Source organism: Gopherus flavomarginatus, chromosome 1, assembly GCF_025201925.1.
Source record: "Gopherus flavomarginatus isolate rGopFla2 chromosome 1, rGopFla2.mat.asm, whole genome shotgun sequence".
NCBI classification, from domain to species: Eukaryota; Metazoa; Chordata; order Testudines; family Testudinidae; genus Gopherus; species Gopherus flavomarginatus.
In genome coordinates, this window is record NC_066617.1 from 372,035,228 (window position 1) to 372,059,261 (window position 24,034).

A 24,034-nucleotide genomic window follows, 5' to 3' on the forward strand; every position below is an offset into this window, starting at 1 on the left:
TCATATTCGGCAGATGTATTTAAACACTCTGTCATGAAGCTCTTTTGTTTTGACCCCATAAATGATAGGGTTGAGCACAGTGGGGATGAGGAAATAGAGGTTGGCCAAGATAACGTGAACATGGGGAGCAATGCCCAGACCAAACCAGTGTGTAAGGTTAGAAAAGAGTAAGGGAGTATACGAGGTCAGAATCACACAGATGTGGACAGTACAGGTGTTGAGGGCTTTTTGGTGGGCTTTCTTGCAGGAGATTCTGAAGACAGCCCTTATGATTAGACCATAGGATAGAGCAATGAGCATCAGGTCTAACCCAATGACTACAGACGCTATCACTAAGTCATACATCCTGTTGACAATTGTGTCCCCACACGTCATCTTCACCACAGCTATGTTCTCGCAGTACGTATGGGGGATAATGCGATTGGCACAGAATGGCTGCCTGCTGAGGAGCAGGGGCGCAGGCAGCGCGATGAGAACAGATCTTATCAAACCCACAAGCCCTAACTTAGCTATCCGTGCATTGGTCAGGATGATGGTATATCTCAGAGGGTCACACACGGCAACATAGCGATCGAAGGCCATTGTCACAAGGACGGCTGAATGCATAGCCATACTCGCATAAAAGAAGAACATCTGGGTGAGGCAGCCACCCACAGTAAAGCTGGTCAAATTGAACCAAAATATACACAGTGCCTTTGGTACGACTGAGGTACATATGTTGATGTCTGTGAGCGCCAGCATGCAGATCAGCAGGTACATCGGCTTGTGCAGGGTCTCCTCTTTGCTTACAACAAACAAAACCGTAAAATTTCCCAACAGGCCCATAATGTAGAACATAGACAAAGGGATGGAAATCAGGACATGGGCAGCTTCTAAGCCAGGGATGCCCATGAGGATGAATGTTGAAGGGTCAGAGGTGGTGAGGTTGAATGATGCCATGAGGTGGTCAATGCGGCGATAACGCTCAGAAATGCTACAGGTGTCTGTGAAGGGACAGAAGAACAGTGATGGGGATTACAAGTCTTGTAACAAGTAGTACAGTAAATATTTCATAGTTATTAACAATCTAGAAAGGGAATGAGCACTGAGGTGGCAACATTTACAGATGGCATCAGATTATTGAGGTCAGAGTCCAGAGAAGTTCTCAGAGAGAGCTAACCAAGCCAGGTGAATGGGCAGCATGATGGCAGATGAACTTCAATGTCAATAACTGCAACGTGTATGCCCATTGAGGGAAAAACTTCAACTCCTCAAATGTCTTACAAGGTTCTAATTTAACTGAATGAGCTCAGTAGAGGATCTGGGCATCACAGTACACAAACTTTGCCCACAGTCACACAATCATAGAATCACAGAATATCAAGGTTGGAAAGGACCTCACGAGGTCATCTAGTCCAACTCCCTGCTCAAAGCAGGACCAATTCCCAACTAAATCATTCCATTTGTCAAGCCGGGCCTTAAAAACCTCTAAGGAAGGAGATTCCACCACCTCCCTAGGTAACCTATTCCAGTGCTTCACCACCCTCCAAGTGAAATAGTTTTTCCTAATATCCAACCTAAACCTCCCCCACTGCAACTTGAGGCCATTACTCCTTGGTCTGTTATCAGGTACCACTGAGAATAGTCTAGATCCATCCTCTTTGGAACCCCCTTTCAGGTAGTTGAAAGCAGCTATCAAATCCCCCCTCATTCTTCTCTTCTGCAGACTAAACAATCCCAGTTCCCTCAGCCTCTCCTCGTAGGTTATGTGCTCCAGCCCCCTAATCATTTTTGTTGCCCTCTGCTGGACTCTTTCTAATTTTTCTACATCCTTCTTGTAATGTGGGGCCCAAAACTGGACACAGTACTCCAGATGAGGCCTCACCAATGTCAAATAGAGGAGAATGATCACGTCCCACAATCTGCTGGCAGTGCCCCTACTTATGCAGCCTAAAATGCCATTAGCCTTCTTGGCAACAAGGGCATGCTGTCAACTCATATCCAGCTTCTTGTCCACTGAACTCCTAAGTCCTTTTCTGCAGAACTGCTGCCTAGCCATTCAGTCCCTAGTCTGTAACAGTGAATGGGATTCTTCCATCCTAAGTGCAGGACTCTGCACTTGTCCTTGTTGAATCTCATCAGGTTTGTTTTGGACCAGTCCTCTAATTTGTCTGGGTCCCTCTGTATCCTATCCCTACCCTCCAGCATATCTACCACTCCTCCCAGTTTAGTGTCATCTGCAAACTTCCTGGGAGTGCAGTCCATGCTGTCCTCCAGATCATTAATGAAGATATTGAACAAAACCAGCCCCAGGACCAACCCTTGGGGCACTCCACTTGAAACCGGCTGCCAACTAGACATGGAGCCATTGATCACTACCCACTGAGCACAATGATCTAGCCAGCTTTCTATCCACCTTATAGTCCATTCATCCAGGTCATACTTCTTTAACTTGCTGGCAAGAATACTGTGGGAAACAGCATCAAAAGCTTTGCTAAAGTCAAGGAATAACACATGCACTGCTTTCCCCTCATCTACAGACACAGTTATCTCCTCGTAGAAGGCAATTAGGTTAATCAGGCATGACTTGCCCTTGGTGAATCCATGCTGACTGTTCCTAATCACTTTCCTCTCCTCTAAGTGCTTCAGAACTGATTCCTTGAGGACCTGCTCCAAGATTTTTCCAGGGACAATGTAAGTATGGACAAAAACTAAGGAAAAGGTTGGAATCCAGGAGAAGTGAGATGGGGAATAATACAGTAAATACAATGCCATGAGATCAATCATTCTATGTTTCACGCTCCTCTAGGCCCCTCACACAGGATATTGCAGAACTAGAGGGTTTCAGGAAAGGGCAACGAGAATGATCAAGGGCCCGGGGAAACTCTCATATGGAGAGAGGTTGAAAAGACTGGGATTGTTACCTTAGAAAAGAGATGGATAAGAGGGGATATGAAAAAAGTTTATAAAATATGACTGGTAGACAGTAGATGGAGAATGTGTTCTCCCTGTCTCATAGCAAAAGATCAAGAGGACATTTAATTACACTGAAATGTGGCAAATTCAAAACTGATAAAGAGTGCTTTCTTCACTCAACACTTAATTGGACTGAGAAACTCATTGACATATGAGGTAATTGAGGCCATGAGCTAAGCCAGAATCAGGAACGTTTTGGACATTTACATGGATAATAATACTATCCAGTTATAATAGTTACAGCTAAATAAATATTTGGGAAAGTCTATCTGTCCCTGTATTTCAAGGTACAAGCCAATCTCCAGCTGCTAGGCATTAAGGGTGACACCCTCATGACGGTCAGGTCATTCCCCCCCATCTCCTCACTGCTGGGTTTCTTAAACCTTCTTCTGTAGCATCTGGGGCTGTCACTCTCAGAGGGAGGACACTGGACTACATGGACCATAGGTCTCATCTACGATGTAATTTCCATGTTGGAAAGGAGCCAACTTTTCCCCATGAAAACAGATATTATCATGGTGAGATATGACTTTGCGCTGAACAGAATGGTCATGAAGGGCACAGAGGTCTTGGTATTTATGGCTACAGACCTGCACCTCTGTTACTTCCCTTGTTTTTTGGTTAGACACTTTCTTGCAGACACTCAGCTTTGTCTGAAACCTGTGTCATACTCTATATGTCAGGGGAGTGTCCTGTAACCTCATATTTCTCCTTTATATATAATTGTGATATTGCATATAAAACATGCCATAAGAGGTATCAGAAGAAAAGTTATGCTATTCTAAAAGTCATTGTTCTATCTATATATGTATATATTTAGTGCATATTATGAAGTTATGAGATTGTGTTGTATGGTTGTCACTAAATCATGCTGTAAGTTGGGAATCAGCAGCTCCCCAGAGACAACAGCAAGAAAAAGTCAACAACATCAGTCTAATAGGGTTGAAAGTTTAGATTTTATTTTGGTAACTAACTCTGACTTTTTGCCTATCCCTTATAATCACTTAAAATCTATCTTTTGTAGGCAATACACTTGTTTTACTGTTTATCTTTACCAGTGAGTTTGCCAAAGGGTTTGGTGAATCTGCTCAGGTTTACAAAGGCTGGTGTTTAGCCACATCCATTAATGAAGTGGTGAACCAATCAATAAACTGGCGCTGCTCAACTTGAACATGCATCCGACGAAGTGGATATTCACCCACGAAAGCTCATGCTCCAATACATCTGTTAGGCTATAAAGTGGCTATAAAGCCACAGAATTCTTTGCTGCTCTTACAGATCCAGACTAACATGGCTACCCCTCTGATACAAAAATTGAGGGCTCATAAATATTGAAAACGACAGGTCACTGATTCAGAGCAATCTGGATTGGTTGGTAAACTGGGTCGAAGCAAATATGTGTTCTAACATAGCTATGTAGATATCTGCATCTAGGGGCAAAAAATGTAGGTAATGATACCGTAATGGGGGACTCTACCGTGGGAAGCACAATGACTCTGAACAAGATCTGGGGGCATGAAGGGATAATTAGCTGAACATGAACTCTCAGTGTGATTCTCTGGCCAACATTGCTAATGAGATCCCGGTAAGATAACCAGGGAATCTCAAGGGGAGGTGGAGAAGTTGTTTTTCCTCTATATTTGGCACTGGTGCGACTGCTGCTGGATTCCTGTGTCCAGTTCTGGTGTCCGTGATGAAAGATGGATGCTGATACATTGAAGAGGGTTCAGAGGGGAATTACAAGAATTATGAAAAGGTTAGAAAACCTGCCTTATAGTGATAGACTCAAGGAGCTCCATCTATTTCGTTTAACAAAGAGAGGTATGGGGTGACTTGATAACAGTCTCTAAGTACAGTTTCTCTAAAAGCTCTGCTCCAGGAACTATTTTAGCGAAATTCTTTGGTGTGTGCTCTACAACAGTGCTTAGTGGTTTTCAAACTTTTTTTTCTGGGGACCCAGTTGAAGAAAATAGTTGATGCCCATGACCCAACGGAGCTGGGGATGAGGGACTTGGGGTGTGGGAAGGGCTCAGGTTTGGGGCAGAGGGTTGAGGTGCTGGGGTAAGGGCTGTGGGTGGGGCTGGGAATGAAGGGTTCAGGAGGCAGGAGGGGGCTCTGGGCTGGGACAGGGGGTTGGGGCATGGGAGGGGTCAGGGCTCTGGGCTGGGGGTGCAGGATATGGGGTGGGACCGGGGATGAGGGGTGTGGGGTGCAGGAGGGTATCCAGGTTTGGGGGAGGATCAGGGAGGGGTTGGGGTGTAGGAGGGGGTCAGGGCTCTGGGCTGGGGGTGTAGGTTCTGGTGTGAGGCTGAGAATGATGGCTTTGGGGTGCAGGAAGGGGTTCTGGGTTTTGGGGGGTTCAGGGCTGGGGCCAGAGATTGGGGCACAGATAACCTCCAGCGGCTCCCTGTCACTGGTGCAGCTGGGGCACAGAGGCAAACTTACTGCCTGTCCAGCACCACGGACCGCAGTTTGCCAGCAAGCTCGTGCCTGAGCCTACTGAAGGCATTTCTTTCTATTCATGACCATGGTAAATGTAGCCTATGGGGAGAAATTCTCATGTGACTGCGGTGCCTTGGAAATGTTACACTAGGGGGGTATTTCACGAGGCTGAGGGATCCCATGACACACTGCATGGATGAACGTTTTAGGTGAGAAAAAAAATTGACTTGACCCCATAAAATCTCCACACTGAGGAACGCATTCATCCTGAATGAGTAACAACTAACGTCTGCGTCCCCGTGGCTGACTGTTTCCGGCAGCAGCCAGTGGTTCCTGTAGGTGGCAGCTGTATTTATCTAGGCCCTCACATGTCCCAGAGTTTCCATCTCTCATTATACAATGTGCAAACTTCTCAGCTTATGAGTTGTTCCCGTATAGCAGCCCCCGAAGCCACACACAGTGTGTATGGGTGTAACAAGAGCAGCATCACAGGGGACCTGGCATTGGCCTCTCTCTGTGTGAGATTTCTTACCAATGAGACCCAGTCACTAATCTGCAACCGACCAAGGGAGCAGATCTGATGAGAAGCACCTCACCCCTGAGGAGGGGGAGTGGGGGTGGCTCGGAGGTTGTGGGAGCCAGGGATGACTGGGGAGCATGCAGAAGACACTGGTGACCAGAGTAGGAAAAGAACCTACCATATACGCATAGTTAAGGGGGCGATCAGTTAGAAACTACTGTCAGCTAAGTTAAACTTGGCTACTATGTAGAAAAAACTGTATTATTGCTGTATTGTGTTATTGCTGTACATCATTTACACTGTGCATAACATTGCTAAACTCTTTAACCAACACACAGGTAAAAATCAACAAACAAATGGCAGCCGTTAACTTACAGAGTAATTACAACTGGATAAACAAATTCCCTGGTAGTACCAGTCGCGCTTGGGGGTGAAAACAATCTTGTTCAGTATCTACCTGAATCACAACCCCCAGCACTGTTGCTTCTCTGTGTACATCCCCCTGCCTGCCCCACAACCCCCCGAGCTGAACCTCTGTCCATGTACCGTCTGCCTGCCTCACAGCCTTGAACTCTGCACATTACTCTGTGTACACCCTGCTGTGCATCCTCATAAAACACACCACTGCCCTCCTCTTCATGTACACCCCGTTCCCCGCCCCCACAACTCCCAGTGGTGCCTGCCTGTCTGTGTACACCCCACTCCCTGCCCCCACAACCTCCAGCACTGCCCGCCTGTCCATGTACATCCAGCTCCCAGCTCCCTGCCCCCAGAACCCCCAGCACTGCCCGCCTGTCCATGTAGGCCCCCCACCTCCACAACTTACAGCCCTGCCACACAGTGGTACCCCTCACCCAGGATCAAAACCAGGTGCCAGACCCCACAGTGAGAGCTCACAGAAATAGCTCCTCAGACTAGGAAATGGGAAGATTGGCCTGAACTGCCTCTCTGGGGGCAAAGGGAACTACAGAAGCAGCTCAGTTGGTGGACAGAACTGGTGGGAGGGAGAGAGGATGCAGACTAAAAGTAGGCAGTGTGAGTAACTCTTCCTCAAAATGACACAAAGCTTTAACATATTGCAGCCCACCTGAAACCCAGACACCCCTTCCTAAAGCTGTAGTGGGGCTGCTCACTGGAGGGGGCTGCTCGTAAAAGTTTTAGACATTCTCACCTTCATGATGCCTCCTTGGTCTTTGCATTACTCAGAATATGCATTCCCAATTTTGCCTGGTTTCAGGACTCTACGCCACTGTGATTTGGATATTGAACATCCCTTTCCCCCATCTCCACCATATCCACACACACAGTGCGTTCCTGGGCCTCTTGTTTTCCCCTAAGCCAGAAACATGTGGTTATTTTAACTGCCTTTTGGTGTTTCTCGTCCTCTCCAGGAGCTGAGATGCAGAGGCACAGAGAGTGCAGACCTCTCTCCTCCCACAAAAAAACTGTTATCCTGATTGTTTTCAACCCTAAGCCTGTGAGTTTGAGATTTCAGCAACTCTCCTGTCAGTTCTTCTTTGGTCCGAACAAGCTCACCCATCCTTAGAGGCCACAGGACGACTCCAGTTGAAGTCACTGGAGGCTCATGGTCAGTGTAATCAGGCCATTTATTTAAGTCCCTACGTGTGGATTTAGGGTGAACTCCTGGCTGTGTTGGGAGTTTTGCCACTGAACTCCATGAGACCAAGATTTCACCCTTAGTGTTTACGTTTCGGCACTGAGCTGTGAAAATCACAGCTTCACGTTCTGCTGCACAGAGCACGGTTCAGTCTGGCACTGAAAGACTCTGAAGGAAACGCCCAGTTTGTGTGGTGCTGTGAGACCGGGCATGAAAGATGGGGATTTCAAAACACATGGGCCTTGATATTTTTCTCGGGGAGGCCAGCGTCAATTGGGAGTGACCCAGTGAAGGCAGAATGTGAGGGTAGTATCTGGCCAGTGTGTGGCCTTTTCCGGCTTTGAACACTCTGGTAACACAAATACCCACTTAAGAGTGCCATCAAATTGCTAAATTGGAAATACATGAGCTAACCAGAGGAAAATCAACATAAACCATAAAAAGGAAGCTACTGAGACAGATAAGAGGACACAATAAGACGCAGAGAACTTATCTTAAAAAGAAATATTTGTCTAAACTATTTCCAGTACATTTATAATTCCAGTTTTATCAGGTCAACCCCTTGAACTGTTTAGTATTGTCAGAAACACTAAGTCACCATGCTAGTGAATTCCTGCCCACATGGTTTTTTAACTTGAACCCTTGAACTCTCAGTTCTAACTTTAGTGCAGAAGCTGGTAACTCACCAAAACCCCACTCAGCACAGGAAGAAAATCTCCTTACGGCGACAGGAAGGCAGGGCCCCAAGAATCAGTGTATGAATCTCAAATGTCTGACATGCTCTGTGTTGGACAGAGACCTTTATGATTTCCCTGCACAGTCCCTGAAGACTCTCGGGTTGGCAGGACTTCCAGACAATTCCCTCAGCTCCTGGAGCAGTGGGAAGAGCAGAAAATAGACCCTGCAGAACTTCAGACTGAGAACCTCCCCCGGGAGTGACGAAATGATTCTCCGATAACAGAGGCTCAGATTATCAGGGCAAATTCAGTCTTTCAGACTTGATTGAATCAGCCAGCACTACTGGAACACCAGAAAGTAAAGGAAGATCCAAGGCTTAGATGTACTTATTTATCTATCAGCATTTCCATGTTGCTGCCCATTGTCATAGAATCCTAGCATCTGCTGCTCCCCTCCCGGCTGACGAGCCCTACGCTGAATCCCTGATAACGTAACATGCAATGGACAGGCTCCTGCACATCCGTGTTTTAACATTGAACAATAGTCCATCTCATCTGATTGCTCCTGCTTAGTCATAACCCCACCTAGGGCGATATCGTGCCATGGGCAGGAACAGCTTCCAGAGCCCCTTCAGTGATCAGCATGTGCCCAGAAGCCTGGGGACTGCTAGAGTGACCGCACCAGCTATAATTAGTTTAGTGAGGGTGGAGGAAGACACAGATGTGAGTTAGGTGCCCAATGTGCATCTGCATTTAGTGGGACTCTGATGTCTGCTGCCCTTGTGCCTTTGACAATCTATTACAGTCTTGGTCTTCACAATTTCCTCTGGCAAAGAGTTCCACAGCATAGTTCCAAGGAGTTCTTGGAAGTTAGGTCCATCAATGGCTATTATTCAGGATGGGCAGGGATGGTGTCCCTAGCCTCTGTTTGCCAGAACTTGGGAAGAGGGGACAGAGGATAGATCACTTTATGATTCCCTGTTCTTTTCATTCTCTATGAAGCACCTGGCATTGGCCATTGTCAGAAGACAGGATACTGGGCTAGATGGACGATTGATCTCACCCAGCATTGTCATTCCTATGTTCTTATGAGAGCAACATTTTTAGGGGTTCCTTTGCCACAGATTTTCCTTACCCCTCTAGAGTCACACCATGATAGAAGGTATTTCCTGATCCTGATCCTCTGGTGAATATTTAGCCAAAGCGTATAACTGTATGGTTGCTAGGATATAATTCTTCCACTCCACTCTGTGCTGATTAGGTCTCAACAGGAGTATTGTGTACAGTTCTGGGCACCACATTTCAGGAAAGATGTGAACAAATTGGAAACAGTCCAGAGAAGAGCAACAAAAATGATTAAACGTCTAGAAAACATGACCTATGAGGGTTAGTTTAGTCTGGAAAAGAGAAGACTGAGAGGGGACATGATAACAGTTTTCAAGTACATAAAAGGTTGTTACAAGGAGGAGGGAGAAAAATGTTCTTCTTAACCTCTGAAAATAGGACAAGAAGCAATGAGCTTAAATTGCAGCAAGGACAGTTTAGGTTGGACATTAGGAAAAACTTCCTAACTGAAAGGGTGGTTAAGCACTGGAATAAATTGCCTAGGGAGGTTGTGAAATCTCAATCATTGGGGATTTTTAAGAGCAGGTTAAACAAATACCTGTCAGGGATGGTCTAGATAATACTTAGTCCTGCCTTGACTTCAGGAGACAGGACTAGATGACCTCTCGAGGTCACTTCCAGTTCTATGATTCTATAACACAGAAGCATGTATCTGCTTGTAATTGTATATGGGAGATAATCAACACCAATTTCCCTTTGAACTAATAAAGGAATTCTTGTGTGGAAACTTAGTTGTGTTAAACTTTAATAAACTTAATAGGGAAATTATTTCCAATATCTGGCCTTTCTGGTCAAATTGGGGGTGGGGGACTGGAACCACTTTGGTGAAGTTGTGAAGGAACAGGGGAACGGCTGACTGAGATGGTGGAGGCTGACACTCTGGTGAGAGTAGCAGAGTTGGTAGGAACAGGAGAGGAAAAAAGCTGATGCTATGGAGGACACTTTCAGCCAGCTGAGTGAGTGAGCAATGTGGGGAGGGATAGCTCAGTTTTTGAGCATTGGCCTTCTAAACCCAGGGTTGTGAGTTCAATACTTGAAAGGGCCACTTAGGAATCTGGGGCAAAATCAGTACTTGGTCCTGCTAGTGAAGGCAGGCGGCTGGGCTCAATGACCCTGCAGGGTCCTTTCCAGTTCTAGGAGATAGGTATATCTCCATTAATTAATGGCCACAGCCCTCAACAGCTTCCGGAATGCATTCAGCCAGGGGGTGGCTATCCTGGCCCATGACACAAGTTTTCTCAGGAACAAGGGAAGACCAGGAGATCAGTCATGCCTAAGGTTAAGAATTTGTTGCAATTATTTTTAGTAAAAGTCATAGATAGGTCACAGGCAATGAACAAAAATTCATGGAATCCCATGACCTGTTTGTGACTTTTACTAAAAATAATGAGGGTGGGGGAACTGACAGGGGGAGGATTAAACCTCAGTCAGGAAGATGAGAGCCTGAGCCTCACTTCAGGAGCAGGAGGGTCCAACACCTGCTGCCACCATGGCTAACAGCTCTATGGCCCCTGCCACAGCCCCAGTAGCTCAGAAGCCCCTGGCACAGCCCCAGAATCACAAAGCTATGGGAGCCACTGCTGCCTGTGGCAGCTCAGAGCTCTGGGTCCCACCACCGCCTGCAGGGGCTGAGAGCTGCTGGGTCCTTGGCCACCCAAGGCAGCTGAGAGCTCAAGGTTTCCCACTGGCTGATAGCTCTGGTGCGCTGCCCCGGGGCTGACATGGAAAATATCACGGAGGTCTCTGAAAGTCACAGAATCCTTAACTTCTGGGGCATAATCTTCCCCATCCACCACAGTGAGTTGTCCATAGGCTTGGCTAAGGATAAGCGGTGGAACCCCAGTGACTGAGGCAGTGACCACACTATGGCAGGAGGCACAACAGTTGTTCACTTGCTCCAGGCTGCAGAATTGTTCACTCCTGGGCTCAGACTGTCAGTTGGTTGCTGTCAAGTGCTAAAGGCTGGAATGTTGTTGCCTCAGGAACGCTGTTCGGGCTGCTCAGTGCTTCTGTCCTTGGAGTTACAGTGTTATCAATATTCACAGACAATGCAGCCTGCTCATCCAGCAGACCTCGATGTTACTCATCAAGAAATACCACAGGCACAGCCGGTGACAAAGACACCCAGCCAGGTTTATTTCCCTCTAGGTATAATTCTAGCACTCTGGCCATGAACCAAATGTGCTTATGAAATTCCTCTCCCAGGTGGAAATACTCCAAGAAATCCTTATTGACCAAGGACCTAACTTCACTTTATAACTAATGACAGGACTATGCAGTCTAAATGAGGGTAACAGCATTAGGAACATTGATCTACCATCCTCGAACTGATTAGTTGGTGGAGCAATTTCACGGAACTTTGATGGAGACAGGAATGTGCCAGAAGCCTCCAAGGTTTCTCCCTTTGAACTGCTGTCTGGGAAGCAGGCAGATGCTGCCAATAATATCTGGTGTAGGGTCCACAGCTCCCATTGGCTGAGGGAGAGGGACTGATAAATCATCATTAGTTGCCAGGCAGATTCAGCCATGGAGGCAGATTCACTTTTTTCCCACAATGAATATAAAGAAGCCAAAATACTGAACACCACTACCTGATGCACACCTTGCTGCAATCCTGAAGGTTTCAACTGCTCAATCCCTGAGGCCAAACATCAACAAACTGACACAACCGAAGTGTGTGTGGCAAACACTCAAAACTCTCTGGCAGCGAAGAATTGTATAAAGTTGTATGACAGTTTTATTATTTCTAAGAAATTTGAAATAAAAAATACAATATACACATTTTCTTTTCTGAGCACCATCTTCAGTGACATTATTGGCCCGTTGGGAGGATTTGAGGACAGCACTGGCCCTAAGCTAAATTGAGTTTGAGACCCTGGTCTAAGCCTTGGCTCTTTCTTTACTTTCTGGTGTTTCCATAGTGGCGGGTGATTCAAACGAGTCTGCAAGACTGAATTTGCCCTGACAATCTGAGCCTCTGTTATCGAAGAATCATTTCTTCACTCCCGAGGGAGACTCTCCGGCTGAAGTTCTGCAGGGTCTATTTTCTGCTCTTCCCACTGCTCAAGGAGCCGAGGGAATTGTCTGGGAGACCAGGCCAACCTGAGCGTCTGCAGGGACTGTACAGCAGAATGATAAAGCTCGCTGTCCAGCACAGAGAGTGTCAGACATTTGAGATTCATGTGCTGATTCTTTGTGTTCTGCCTTTCTGTTGCCATAAGGAGATTTCCTCTCTGTGCTGAGCGGGATTTTGGTGAGTTACCAGCTTCTGAACTAAAGTTAGAACTAAGGGCTCAAGAAGGGTTCAAGGATTCAGATAAAAAACCAGCTGGGCAGGAATTCACCAGGATGGCGACTTGAACTGTTTAGTGTTGTCAGAAACACCAAGTGATTGACCTGGTAAAACTGGAATTATAAATGTACTGGAAATTGTTTAGACAAATATTTGTTATTAAGTTCCTTGTGTCTTACTGTGTCCTCTTATCTGTCTGAGTAGCTTCCTTTTTTGGTTTATGTGGATTTTCCTCTGGCTCAATCAAGTTTTCCAATTCAACAATTTCACGACACTGTTAAGAAATGAGGCCAAAGCCTCTGCAGTGGGGATTTGTGTTACCAGAGGGATCACAACAGGAAAAGGCCACACATCTGGATTCTGCTCTCACATTCTGCCTTCACCAGGTCACTCCAGATTGACACTGGCCTCCCTGAGAAAAATATCAAGGCCCATGTGTTTTGAAATCCCCATCTTTCATACATGATCTCAGAGCACCACCTAAACTGGGAGTTTCCTTCCAACTCTTTCACTGCCATACAGAACAGTGCTTTCTGTAGCAGGATGGGAAGCTGTGATTTTCACAGCTCGGAGCTGAAATGTAAACACTAAGGGTGAATTCTTAAATGACCGGATTTACACCAGCCATGAGCCTCCAGTGACTTCAACTTGAGACGTCCTGTGGCCTCTAAGGACGGTTGAGCTTGTTGTTGAAATCTCAAACTCACAGGCTTAGGGTTTAAAACAATAAAGATAACAGGTTTTTTTTGTGGGAGAGAGCTCTGCTCTCTCTGTACCCCTGGCATCTCTGCCTCTGTAGATGATGAGAAGCAGAAAAAGGCAGTTAAAATAGAAGCATGTTTCTGGCTTAGGGGAACCCAACAAGTCCAGGAGTGCACTGTGTGTGTGGATGTGCGGGTGCTGGGGGCAGAGTGTGCAGTATCGAAATCACAGTGGCGTAGAGTCCTGAAACCAGGCAAAATTGAGAATGCACATCCTGCCTAATGCACAGACCAAAGAGGTATCATTAAGGTGGGGGTTCTCAGACTGTAGCGGAATGTGGACAACGCTGTAGCAGATTGTCTGTGACACCATCCCCCTTCCAGACCCTCCCTCCTCCTGTGAGCAGCCCCACTACAGATTCAGGAAGGGAAGTCTGGGTTTCTAAGGGGCTGCAATAGGTTAACACTGTCATTTTGAGAAAGAGTTACTCACTCTGGCTCCTTTTAATCGCCACGTCCTCTGTCCCTCCCACCGGGTCTGTCCTCCTCTCCTTCCCTGCACAGGCTGAGCTGCTGCTGGGTTTCCCTTCCTCCCGGAAAGGCAGTTCAGGCTGATCTCCCCCTTTTCCCCAGTGCAGGAAGACACTGAGTTTAAGAGGTATTTCTACGAGCTGTCGCTGTGGGGTCCAGCACCTGGTTTTGGTCCTAGGTGAGGGGTATCACTGTGTAGCAGGGCTGGAATTTGTGCTGGTGGCAGGGCTACATGGACAAGTGGGCAGTGTTGGGGGTTGTGGGGGCAGGAAACAGGGCGTACTCGGACAGGCAGGCAACACTGGGGATTGTGGGGCAGGCAGGGGGGTGAATATAGAGAAGCAGCAGTGCTGGGGTTTGTGATGCAGGTATGGGGTGTACATGGACAGGCAGGCAGCACTGCTCAATTTAAACTTTTCATTGTGATTCGTGGTCAAAGGCCACAGCTGGGGCCTTTCCTGACCCCAAGTGCATGTGGGCTGGTCTCAAGGTCTCTTTTCCCTGACAAGCCACAGAACTGCAGACTGGGTGTCACAACCTTCACTCAGTTTGTTTCCAGTTGTTGTTGTTGAATGCTATTCATGTAACTTCAGGTATTTCACCATTGGAAAGAACCATAGATCTTAACTCCTCAGCTGGTTGAATCTCCCAGTGTATTCTGACCCACTGTCTGTACTGTCCTTCCCCGTCCCATGCTACTCCAATTCCAACAGCACACTGGTTGCTGTGCTTAGATGTCGGACTGCGTGTGCGTGTTCTCCTGTGTGCTGTCCCAGCTCTGCACAGACAGCTGGCATGGCAGACCTCAAGCAAACCGCCCAATGACCACAAGATCTGCTAAGGTACGAAGGCACCCAGCCAGCTTTATTGTTGACAAAGCATGGTACTAATATCCCACAGACTCTGCCAGACCACAAATACATGTGTGCCCGTCAGAATGGACCAGCTCAGTGAACGGCGGGACTTTACGTTCCCCCCAGGCTAGACAAAGACACTCCTTCTGAGAGACTGTCATAAACAGATAGCTAAGGGTTAATGTCTCTTTCACCTGAAGCACCTGACCAGAGGACCAATCAGGAAACCGGATTTTTTCAACTTTGGGTGGAGGGAATTTTGTGTCTAGGTCTTTGTTTTCTGTCTGCCTGCTTTCTCTGAGCTTTGGAGAAGTAGTTTCTACTTTCTAGTCTTCTGTTTCTAAGTGTAAGGACAAAGAGATCAGATAGTAAGTTATATGGTTTCTTTTCTTTGGTATTTGCATGAATATAAGTGCTGGAGTGCTTTAATTTGTATTCTTTTTGAATAAGGCTGTTTATTCAATATTCTTTTAAGCAATTGACCCTGTATTTTGTCACCTTAATACAGAGAGACCATTTGTATGTATTTTTTCTTTCTTTTTTATATAAAGCTTTCTTTTAAGACCTGTTGGAGTTTTCTTTTCTGGGAAATTTCAGGGAAATTGAGTCTGTACTCACCAGGGAATTGGTGGGAGGAAGAAATCAGGGGGAGATCTGTGTGTGTTGGATTTGCTAGCCTGATTTTGCATTCCCTCTGGGTGAAGAGGAAAGTGCTTTTTGTTTCCAGGACTGGGAACGGAGAGGGGGAGTCACTCTGTTTGGATTCACAGAGCTTGTGTCTGTGTATCTCTCCAGGAACACCTGGAGGGGGGAAGGGAAAAAGGATTATTTCCCTTTGTTGTGAGACTCAAGGGATTTGGGTCTTGGGGTCCCCAGGGAAGGTTTTTCAGGGGGACCAGAGTGCCCCAAAACACTCTAATTTTTTGGGTGGTGGCAGCAAGTACCAGGTCCAAGCTGGTAACTAAGCTTGGAGGTTTTCATGCTAACCCCCATATTTTGGACGCTAAGGTCCAAATAAGGTTATGATAGAGACATCTTTGTACTCCAACACAACCAAGTTATGTACTGCCCCTCTAACATTGTTACTGCCCCCTGACGTGGCTAGTTGTCAATCATATCTTTGTACATGTTGGTTCTATCAAAACATCTTTATTATGTACTGTCATCCCGCCCAGACATTTTTGTCTTTTTCTTGTTGTTGTCTCTAGGAAGATGCTGATTCCCAACTTACAGCATGATTTAGTGACAACCATACAACACAATCTCATAATTTCATAATATGCATTAATGATATACATATTTAGTTAGAACAATGACTTTCAGTAGATCATAATCTTTCTCCTGACATCTCTCCTGGCATTCTTTATATGCAATATCACAATTATATATAAAGGAGGAATATGGGGTTACAGGGCACTCCTGTGATGTATAGAGTATTGAACATGTCTCTGACAAAGCAGGATGCCTGTAAGAAAGTATCTCAACAAAAGAAACAAGGGAAGTAACAGAAGTACAGGCCTGTAGCCCTACAAACCGAGACCTCTGCCCTTCATAAAGTCATATCTCACCATGATAATATCTGTTTTCAGGGGGAAAAGTTGGCTCCTTTCCAACATGGGAATTGCATAGTAGATCAGATCTATGGTCCATTTAGTGCAGAATCTTCTCTCTTGACAGTGGCATCCCCAGGTTCTGCAGAAGAAGGTGTAAAAAACCCAGCACTGTGTGGATGTGGGGGATGACCTGACCGTCATGAGGGTGTCACCTAATCCCTAAAGCTAGAGATTGGCTTGTGTCATGAAAAACAGGGACAGATAGGCTTTCCCAAATATTTATTTAGCTGTAACTGTTATAACTGGATAGTCTCACTATCAATGTAAATGTCCAAACCATTCCTGATTCTTGCTTTAGCTCAAGGCCTCAACTATGTCTTGTGGCAACGAGTTCCTCAGGTTAATTAAGCATGGAGCGATGAAAGCACTCTTTTTATCAAGTTTTGAATATGCCATGTTTCAGTGTAATTAAATGTCGTCTTGATTGTGTGTTATGGGACAGGGAGAACACATTCTCCATCTACTCTCAACCAATCAGTATTTTATAGCTTTTTTCATATGCTGTCCTATTTATCTCCTTTGTAAGGTAACAATCCCAATCTTTTCAGCCTCTCTCCATATGAGAGTTTCCCTGGAGCCTTGATCATTCTCGCTGTCCTTGCCCAAAATTCTCCAGTTCGGCAATATCCTGTGTGAGAAGGGTGTTCAATATTACACAGTGGAGCCTAGAGGAAGGTAAAACATAGAGTGATTTCATGACACTGTATTTACTGTAGGATTCCTCATCCCATTTCTCCTGGATTCCAACATTTTTCTTAGTTTCTGGTCATGCTAACACTATGAGTAAAGTTTCACAGGTTTGTGTACTGTGATGTCCATATCCCTCTCCAGAGTTCATACAGTTAAATTAGAACCTTGTAAGATATTTGCGGAGTTGAAGTTTTTCCCTCAATGGGCATACACGTTGCAGTTATTTACATTAAAGTTCATCTACCATCATGCTGCCCATTCACCTGTCTTGGTTAGCTCCTTCTGAGAACTTCTCTGGAGATAACTCTGATCTCAATAATCTGGTGCCTTCTGTAAATGTTGCCACCTCACTGCTTGCGCCCTTTCTAGATTGCTGATGAGTACGACATATTTACTGTACTAATTACAACATGTGTAATCCCCATCACTGTGTTTCTCTCCCTTCATAGGCACCTGGAGCATTTCTGAGCCGCATTGACCGCCTCATGACATCTTTCAACCTCACCCCCTCTAACCCTTCAACACTCATCTTAATGGGCATCCCTGGTCTGGAAGCTGCCCATGTCCTGATTTCCATCCCTTTCTCTATGTTCTACATTATCGGCCTGTTGGGAAATTTCACTGTTCTGTTTGTTGTAGGGAAAGAGAAGTCCCTGCACAAGCCGACGTACCTGCTGCTCTGCATGCTGGCACTCACAGACATTGGCATGTCTACCTCTGTCATGCCAAAAGCCCTGTGTATATTTTGGTTCAATTTGAAAGGCATTACTGTGGGTGGCTGCCTCACCCAGATGTTCTTCCTTCATGCGGTTTCTGTTATGCACTCAACCATCCTTGTGACAATGGCCTTCGATCGCTATGTTGCCATATGTAACCCCCTGAGATACACCACCATCCTCACCAATGCACGAATAGCTAAGCTAGGGCTAGTGGGTTTGATAAGAGCTGTTGTCTTCATTCTGCCTGTGCCCCTGCTCCTAAGTGGGCAGCCATTCTGTGCAAATCACATTATCCTCCACATGCACTGCGACCACATGGCTGTGGCGAAGATGTCGTGTGGCGATATCACATTCAACAGGCTGTACGGCTTGGTGATAGCGTTTGTAGTCATTGGGTTAGACCTGACACTCATTGCCCTCTCCTATGGTCTGGTCATTAAGGCTGTCTTCAGAATCTCCCATAAGAAAGCCCACAAGAAAGCCCTCAACACCTGCACAGCCCACATCTGTGTGATACTAACATCTTATACTCCCTTGCTCTTCTCCAGTTTCACACAGGAGTTGGGTCAGGGCATCGCTACCCATGTTCACACCATCTTGGCAAACCTCTATGTTATCATTCCCCCCATGCTGAACCCTATTATTTATGGGGTCAAAACCAAAGAGCTTCGTGACAAAGTAGTCAAATGCATCTGCAGAATGTAAGCACCAGAGGCCTTGGATTTTAATCCTGTCTGACAGGAGGGAGAAAGGATATCTCCTCATTGCTCAAGTGTGTTCTGTCCCAGTTTGGCCGAGCTCAGCATTGTGGAAGTCCACAGTCTTAGAAATTCCTCACAACTAATGTATTATCTCTCCATCACCAATCACTGCTCTCTCCATTGCTGAGTTCCCTCTATCTGACCATCACCTGACCTCTTTCAGCATCACCTGTCAGCCCCCAACCCTAGATACCCTCTCATTCAGACTTTCTATGACTTACAGACCACAAAAAGATACTGCAGCTTTCTGAAGCAAGGTGGTTTTCCATTAGTCCCTGTGTGACAAATGGAAGCAACTGTTTTTGAAAGCCAAGACAAATAAACAAACTAAAAATGCTGAACTTCTGTATCATATATGCAGTGAACTCGTGAACAAAATTTGCCTGTTTTTTGTAGGTCAAATACTTCAGGAAGCCTGGATGGTAAAGCAAGTGTTTCAGTTTCAAAGTCCTAATATACAAAAGCTGCTGCAGGAATTGAGGAGATTTTACTAAAGCTTATTGATGACAGATGTGAAACTGCATTTTTGAGAATGAGACTGCTATGCTAAACTACAACATCACCTTTGTGTCAAATTACTTACTGCTTTGCACCGTCGATTTTGGAGTCACTTTCAGGTGGACCTTTCAAAACACACACTACCCATTCCTGTTCTCAAAGATGTCAAGAGTAGGTGTCGAGATTTCATCTTGGAGTTTGTGAAACAGATGAAACAGGGATTGCCACCAAACATCATGGTGATTGAATAGCTTGCAACACTAAATTCTTCATGACCTAGATTAGGCAATCTCTCATTTTTGCCATTGTTTTGTGGAGACCTTGGACAGTTGGAGCAGCAGTGGAGAGTTTTGCTTATGGTTCATTGGCGTCATACTCAGGACAGTCAAGTTGAGCATGTTTGCGTTGAAGTTCTCAAACTCACGGATACTGCTGAGGACAAAGGCTTCAGTGAATTTTGTTTATTTGTTCATTTGTTGCCACCATCGCCTTTTAGCAATGCTGCAGTTGAAAGACTTTTTTTCTCAAATGGATTTGATAAAAACAAAACTTTTAGAAAACATTTTTCATGTTAGGGTGTGTATTGTTGACTTCAATTTATGGGCTACTTTAAATATGGTTTGTCAAAAATCTGATCAGAATAGATTTAGATTCTTGGTCCAATTCAGATTACAGGGTTAGAAAACTCAGAGTTCAATGACGTGAAAAGACCCTCGGGTTGTGTGTGGCAAAGAGACTTATACTGAGGACAATACCAGAGTGTTAAGATCTTTATTAAAATGAATGAAAAAATAATCAAAGATATAAAACACAGTGTTAAAAAGAAGTAATACATTTCTATGACCCCTGGTGCTAACATCCCTATTCTTAAAGACTACTTAAACTAGCAGACTCACATCCTTCCCTGAAGATTTGGTAATGGGGACTGTGATGCTCTGTACCTCGGGGATACACCCAGCACCCCCATGTTCATACCTACACAATGTTTGTGTGGTATCCAATGCAAAATTTGTCATTTTGGGTGTCTTTGGAAGGCTCATGATGCACTAAGCATTGTTGTTATAATATGGAGATATGCTTCTCACAGAACTGGAAGGGACCCAGAAAGGTCATTGAGTCCAGCCCCCTGCCTTCACTAGCAGGACCAAGTACTGATTTTGCCCCAGATCCCTAGGTGGCCCCCTCATGGATTGAACTCACAACCCTGGGTTTAGCAGGCCAATGCTCAAACCACAGGCAAAGCTCTCCAGGAGCAGAGGGGCAGTTCACACCTCATCAGTGTGCGTATGGGACAAACCCAGCCCAGCCCCACAGGAACTAAGAACACTGGCCTAGGCAGCAACAAAGGATCTGTTGGACTCTCCAGTGAGTCACCCACCTTCCTCTGGTCAGTCTAGGACTGTGATGAGTTAATGCTCACCTAACTCTGGGGGGGAGACGGGCAAAGCCAAGAGGGGAGAGAGAACATGATAAAACAGATAGACAGTTGCCAGGGTCTTCCTCTTTCTTCCATCTCCATCTACAGACATCACCACCAAGCAACTGAAGTGCTGATGAAAGGGGAGAGCCTGGCTGAAGGGCAACCAGCCGGTCTGTGGTGGGAAGCAACTAAATTTGTAAGGGCATTGAAAGTGTTAAGATCAGCTGAGAATGCATTTTGCTTTTACTTCATTTGACTAAATCCGACTTGTTATGTTTTCACTTGTAATAACTTAAAATCTATCTTTGTAGTTAATAATTTTGTTTGTTTATTCTACCTGAAGCAGTGCGTTTGGTTTGAAGCATGTCACAGACTCCTCTTGGGATAACAAGTCTGGTACATATCAATTTCTTTGTTAAATTGACAAACTCATATCCATTTGCAGCAGCCAGTGGGCATAACTGGACACTGCAAGACAGAGGTTCCTAGGGTTGTGTCCAGGATCGGAGGTATTGGCTAGTGTCATTAGGGTGCGCAATCCAAGAAGCAGTTTACATGGCAGAGGCTGTGTGTGAACAGCCCAGGAGTGGGTGTTCTCACAGCAGAGCGTGGTAAGGCTGGCTCCTAGACTCGAGGATTGGCGTGACCTAGCAGATCACCTGGTCCGGATAACACCAGAGGGGAACGTCACAGAGACAGGTGACACAGAGGAGTTCAGCCACTGAGAGTTCAGAGTAAGAGGGGAACCCTTCCTTGGTGGCAAAGATGGAATGTGCAAGAGCCTTTCCATTGCATGTCACTTTATCAGGGATTCAGCGCAGGGCTTGTCAGCTGGGAGGAGAGGAGGAGATGCTGAGATTCTATGGTGATGGGCGGCTGCACGGAAATGCTGATAGATAAATGAGTACATCTAAACCTTGGCTCTTCTTTTTCTCTCTTGGGTTTCAGTGGTACTGGACCACTCCATCAAATCTGCACGACTCAGTTTGCCCTGAAAATCTGAGCCCTTGTTATCAGCGAAACATTTCTTTACTCCCGAGGGCAGGTCTCAGGCTGAAGTTCTGCAGGGTCTATTTTCTGCACTTCCCACGGCTCACAGAGCTGAGAGAATTGTGTGCGGAATCTGGTGGACTGCTTGCCAGGTAGGGTAAGAAATTGCTAATTCATTTCCAATCTATCTAATACTTTAAGCTTAGTTTGTGATTTTGTTTATTTGCTTGGTAGTCTGCTTTGATCCATTTGCTATCACTTATAATCACTTAAAATCTCTCTTTGTCTACTTAAACTTGCTTTTTCCTTATCTAAAGCACTTTGCCTTTGAGTGAAGTTGCTGGGGAAAATATCAGCTTGGTTCTCACAACCACAACTTCGTTCACAGGTTGTTGCATATCCTTCCCACACCAAGGGGAGGGTAAACCCTGTTAATGAGCTTACATTGTACAGATCCTTGTGCAGTGCAAGACAATTTAATTTTGGGTTTATCCTCCAGTGGGGGGTGTCAGCCTGGGGAGTTGAGAAATTGGCTGGTGTCTGCTGTTTGTACTTGGGTGGCTTAGGAAAGCCATCAGGTAGCTCAGTTTGGTGTATGGCACCATCTGCTGTCATGTTGGGTGATAACAGGGTCTGGAGAGGCTGAATGATCAGCAAAGCAGGGTGAAAAGGGGCCCGGCCAGCTGGGTGGTTACAGGGGTGCAGCAGTTCCCACGGCTCCCAGACTGCACCCCAGGGGTGACATCCCATCACACTCATACCATCCGGAGCCCAAATTAGGCCCTTAGGCACCTGTGATGCAAGGGTGGAGAAGGAACTGTAGCCTGAACAAAAGATCCAGAGGTAGCAGTTGTTTGTTTTCTTCACTGCTGTGTTCTCACCCCAGGAGGGTACAGCTACCTAAAATACAACCGGAGTTCTGATGCAGGACAACACAACCTGTTTCTGCACTGATTTCTGAAAGATCAGCACAGTATTGACATTTTTATGCTGACCCTATGCAGAGAGTAGATGAACTGTTAGAATAGTTGGGAGTTGCCAGATATAGACCCACTTTAGACCTCACAAAGGGATCCTGGCAAGTACCTTTGATGCCAGAATCCTGGCAGAAGCCTTTTCCACACCCTTCAGCCTGCATCAATTCAGCATCAAGTCATTCGGCCTCCACAGGGTGTCAGTGAATTTCAGAGGCTAATGGACTGGATATTACAACTGCCTGGGTGAGATGCAGCGCTACGCTGCTACGATCGTTTGAAAATGGTCCCATATCTTGTGGGAGCATTCCCACACAAAGTGCAGATGGCAGTACATTACACACAGGAAAGAAAGGCATCACCTGTTGCTAGGCTGAAGAGTCTACATGACACAGTTTGCAAGACTCTGACAATCTGAGCTCCTGGTGTCAGCAAATCATTTCTTCGCTCCTGGGGGAGACTCTCAGGCTGAAGTTCTCTAGGGTCTATTTTCTGCTCTTCCCGCTGCTCATGGAGCCGAGGGAATTGTCTAGGAGTCCTGCCAACCTGAGAGTCTGCAGGGACTGTACAGGGGAATCATAAAGGTTGTGGTTCAGCACGCCGAGTGTCAGATATGTGAGATTCGTACGCTGATTCTCAGAGCTCTGCCTTTCTGTCACAGTAAGGAGATTTCCTCGTTCTGCTGAGCAGGATTTCGGTGAGTTGCCTGTTTCTGCATTAAAGGTAGTGCTCAGGGTTCACGTCAAGAACAATCTGGGCAGGAATTCACCAGGACAGTGACTTCACCTGTTTATTATTGTCAGAAACACCAAGGGATTTTCCTGGTAAAGTTGGAACTACAATAGTCTAAATAGTTTAGACCAGTGGTCTACAATGTTTTTTGTCTGGCGAGTGCCGGACGACGAGTCACCGAGGATCATGGCTGGAGGACAAGTACCCACCGAAACGCCGATGACGAGCAGCGTCATCCAGAGGTATTGCCGCCAAAATACTGCTTCTCGGTGGCACTTCAGCGGATGCTCATTCTCCGGCCAGTAAGCGGGTGCACATAGATGCCCTGGCAGGTGCCATGGCATCCGCAAGCCCCGCATTGGGGACCACTGGTTTAGACAAATATTTATGATGATCAGTTTCTTGTGTCTTACAGTGTCCTTCTATCTGTCACAATCGCTTCCTTTTGGGGGGGCTGTGTGGTTTTTCCTCTGCTTTGCTCATGTTTTCCAATTCAGCAACTTTACTACCCTGTTAGGCAGTACAGCCATACTTCCTGCAGTGGGTATCTGTGTTACCACAGGGTTCACAACAAGAATTGGCCACACACTAGCCAGATTCTGCTCTCACATTCTGCCTTCAGTGGGTCATTCTAGATGGACACTGGAGTCCCTGAGAGCCAAACCAGGTGTTCTGGAATCCCCATCTTTCATGCCTGGTCTCAGAAAGCCATATAAATTGAGGTTTCTTCATACTCTTTGATGGCTCTACAGGATAGCGCTCTCTGTAGCAGGACCCGAAGCCGTGATTTTCACAGGTTGGGCTGAAAGTTAAACTCTAAGGGTCAAACTTAGGCCACATTGAGATCACCCTAAATCCACATGTAGGGCTTAAATAAATGCCTGATTAACACCAACCATGAGCCTCCAGTAACTGGAACTGG

At 46.0% G+C, this 24,034-nt stretch overlaps 2 protein-coding genes across 2 annotated transcripts; one reads left to right on the plus strand and one right to left on the minus strand.

Moving 5' to 3' along the window:
- On the minus strand, positions 1 to 939 carry LOC127057280 (olfactory receptor 52P1-like). The gene has a single exon (XM_050966210.1). The coding sequence runs from the start codon at positions 937 to 939 to the stop codon at positions 1 to 3; it is 939 nt and encodes a 312-aa protein (XP_050822167.1).
- A 16,564-nt stretch (positions 940 to 17,503) lies between these two features.
- Positions 17,504 to 18,442, plus strand: LOC127056391 (olfactory receptor 52P1-like). The gene has a single exon (XM_050964220.1). It carries the CDS (start codon positions 17,504 to 17,506, stop codon positions 18,440 to 18,442), a length of 939 nt encoding a protein of 312 aa, XP_050820177.1.
- Positions 18,443 to 24,034: the final 5,592 nt, after the last annotated feature.

Excerpts from the sequence above, each read along its gene's own strand:
- LOC127057280 (XM_050966210.1), bottom strand. The coding sequence starts at position 939 with ATGGCATCATTCAACCTCACCACCTCTGACCCTTCAACATTCATCCTC.
- LOC127056391 (XM_050964220.1), top strand. The coding sequence starts at position 17,504 with ATGACATCTTTCAACCTCACCCCCTCTAACCCTTCAACACTCATCTTA.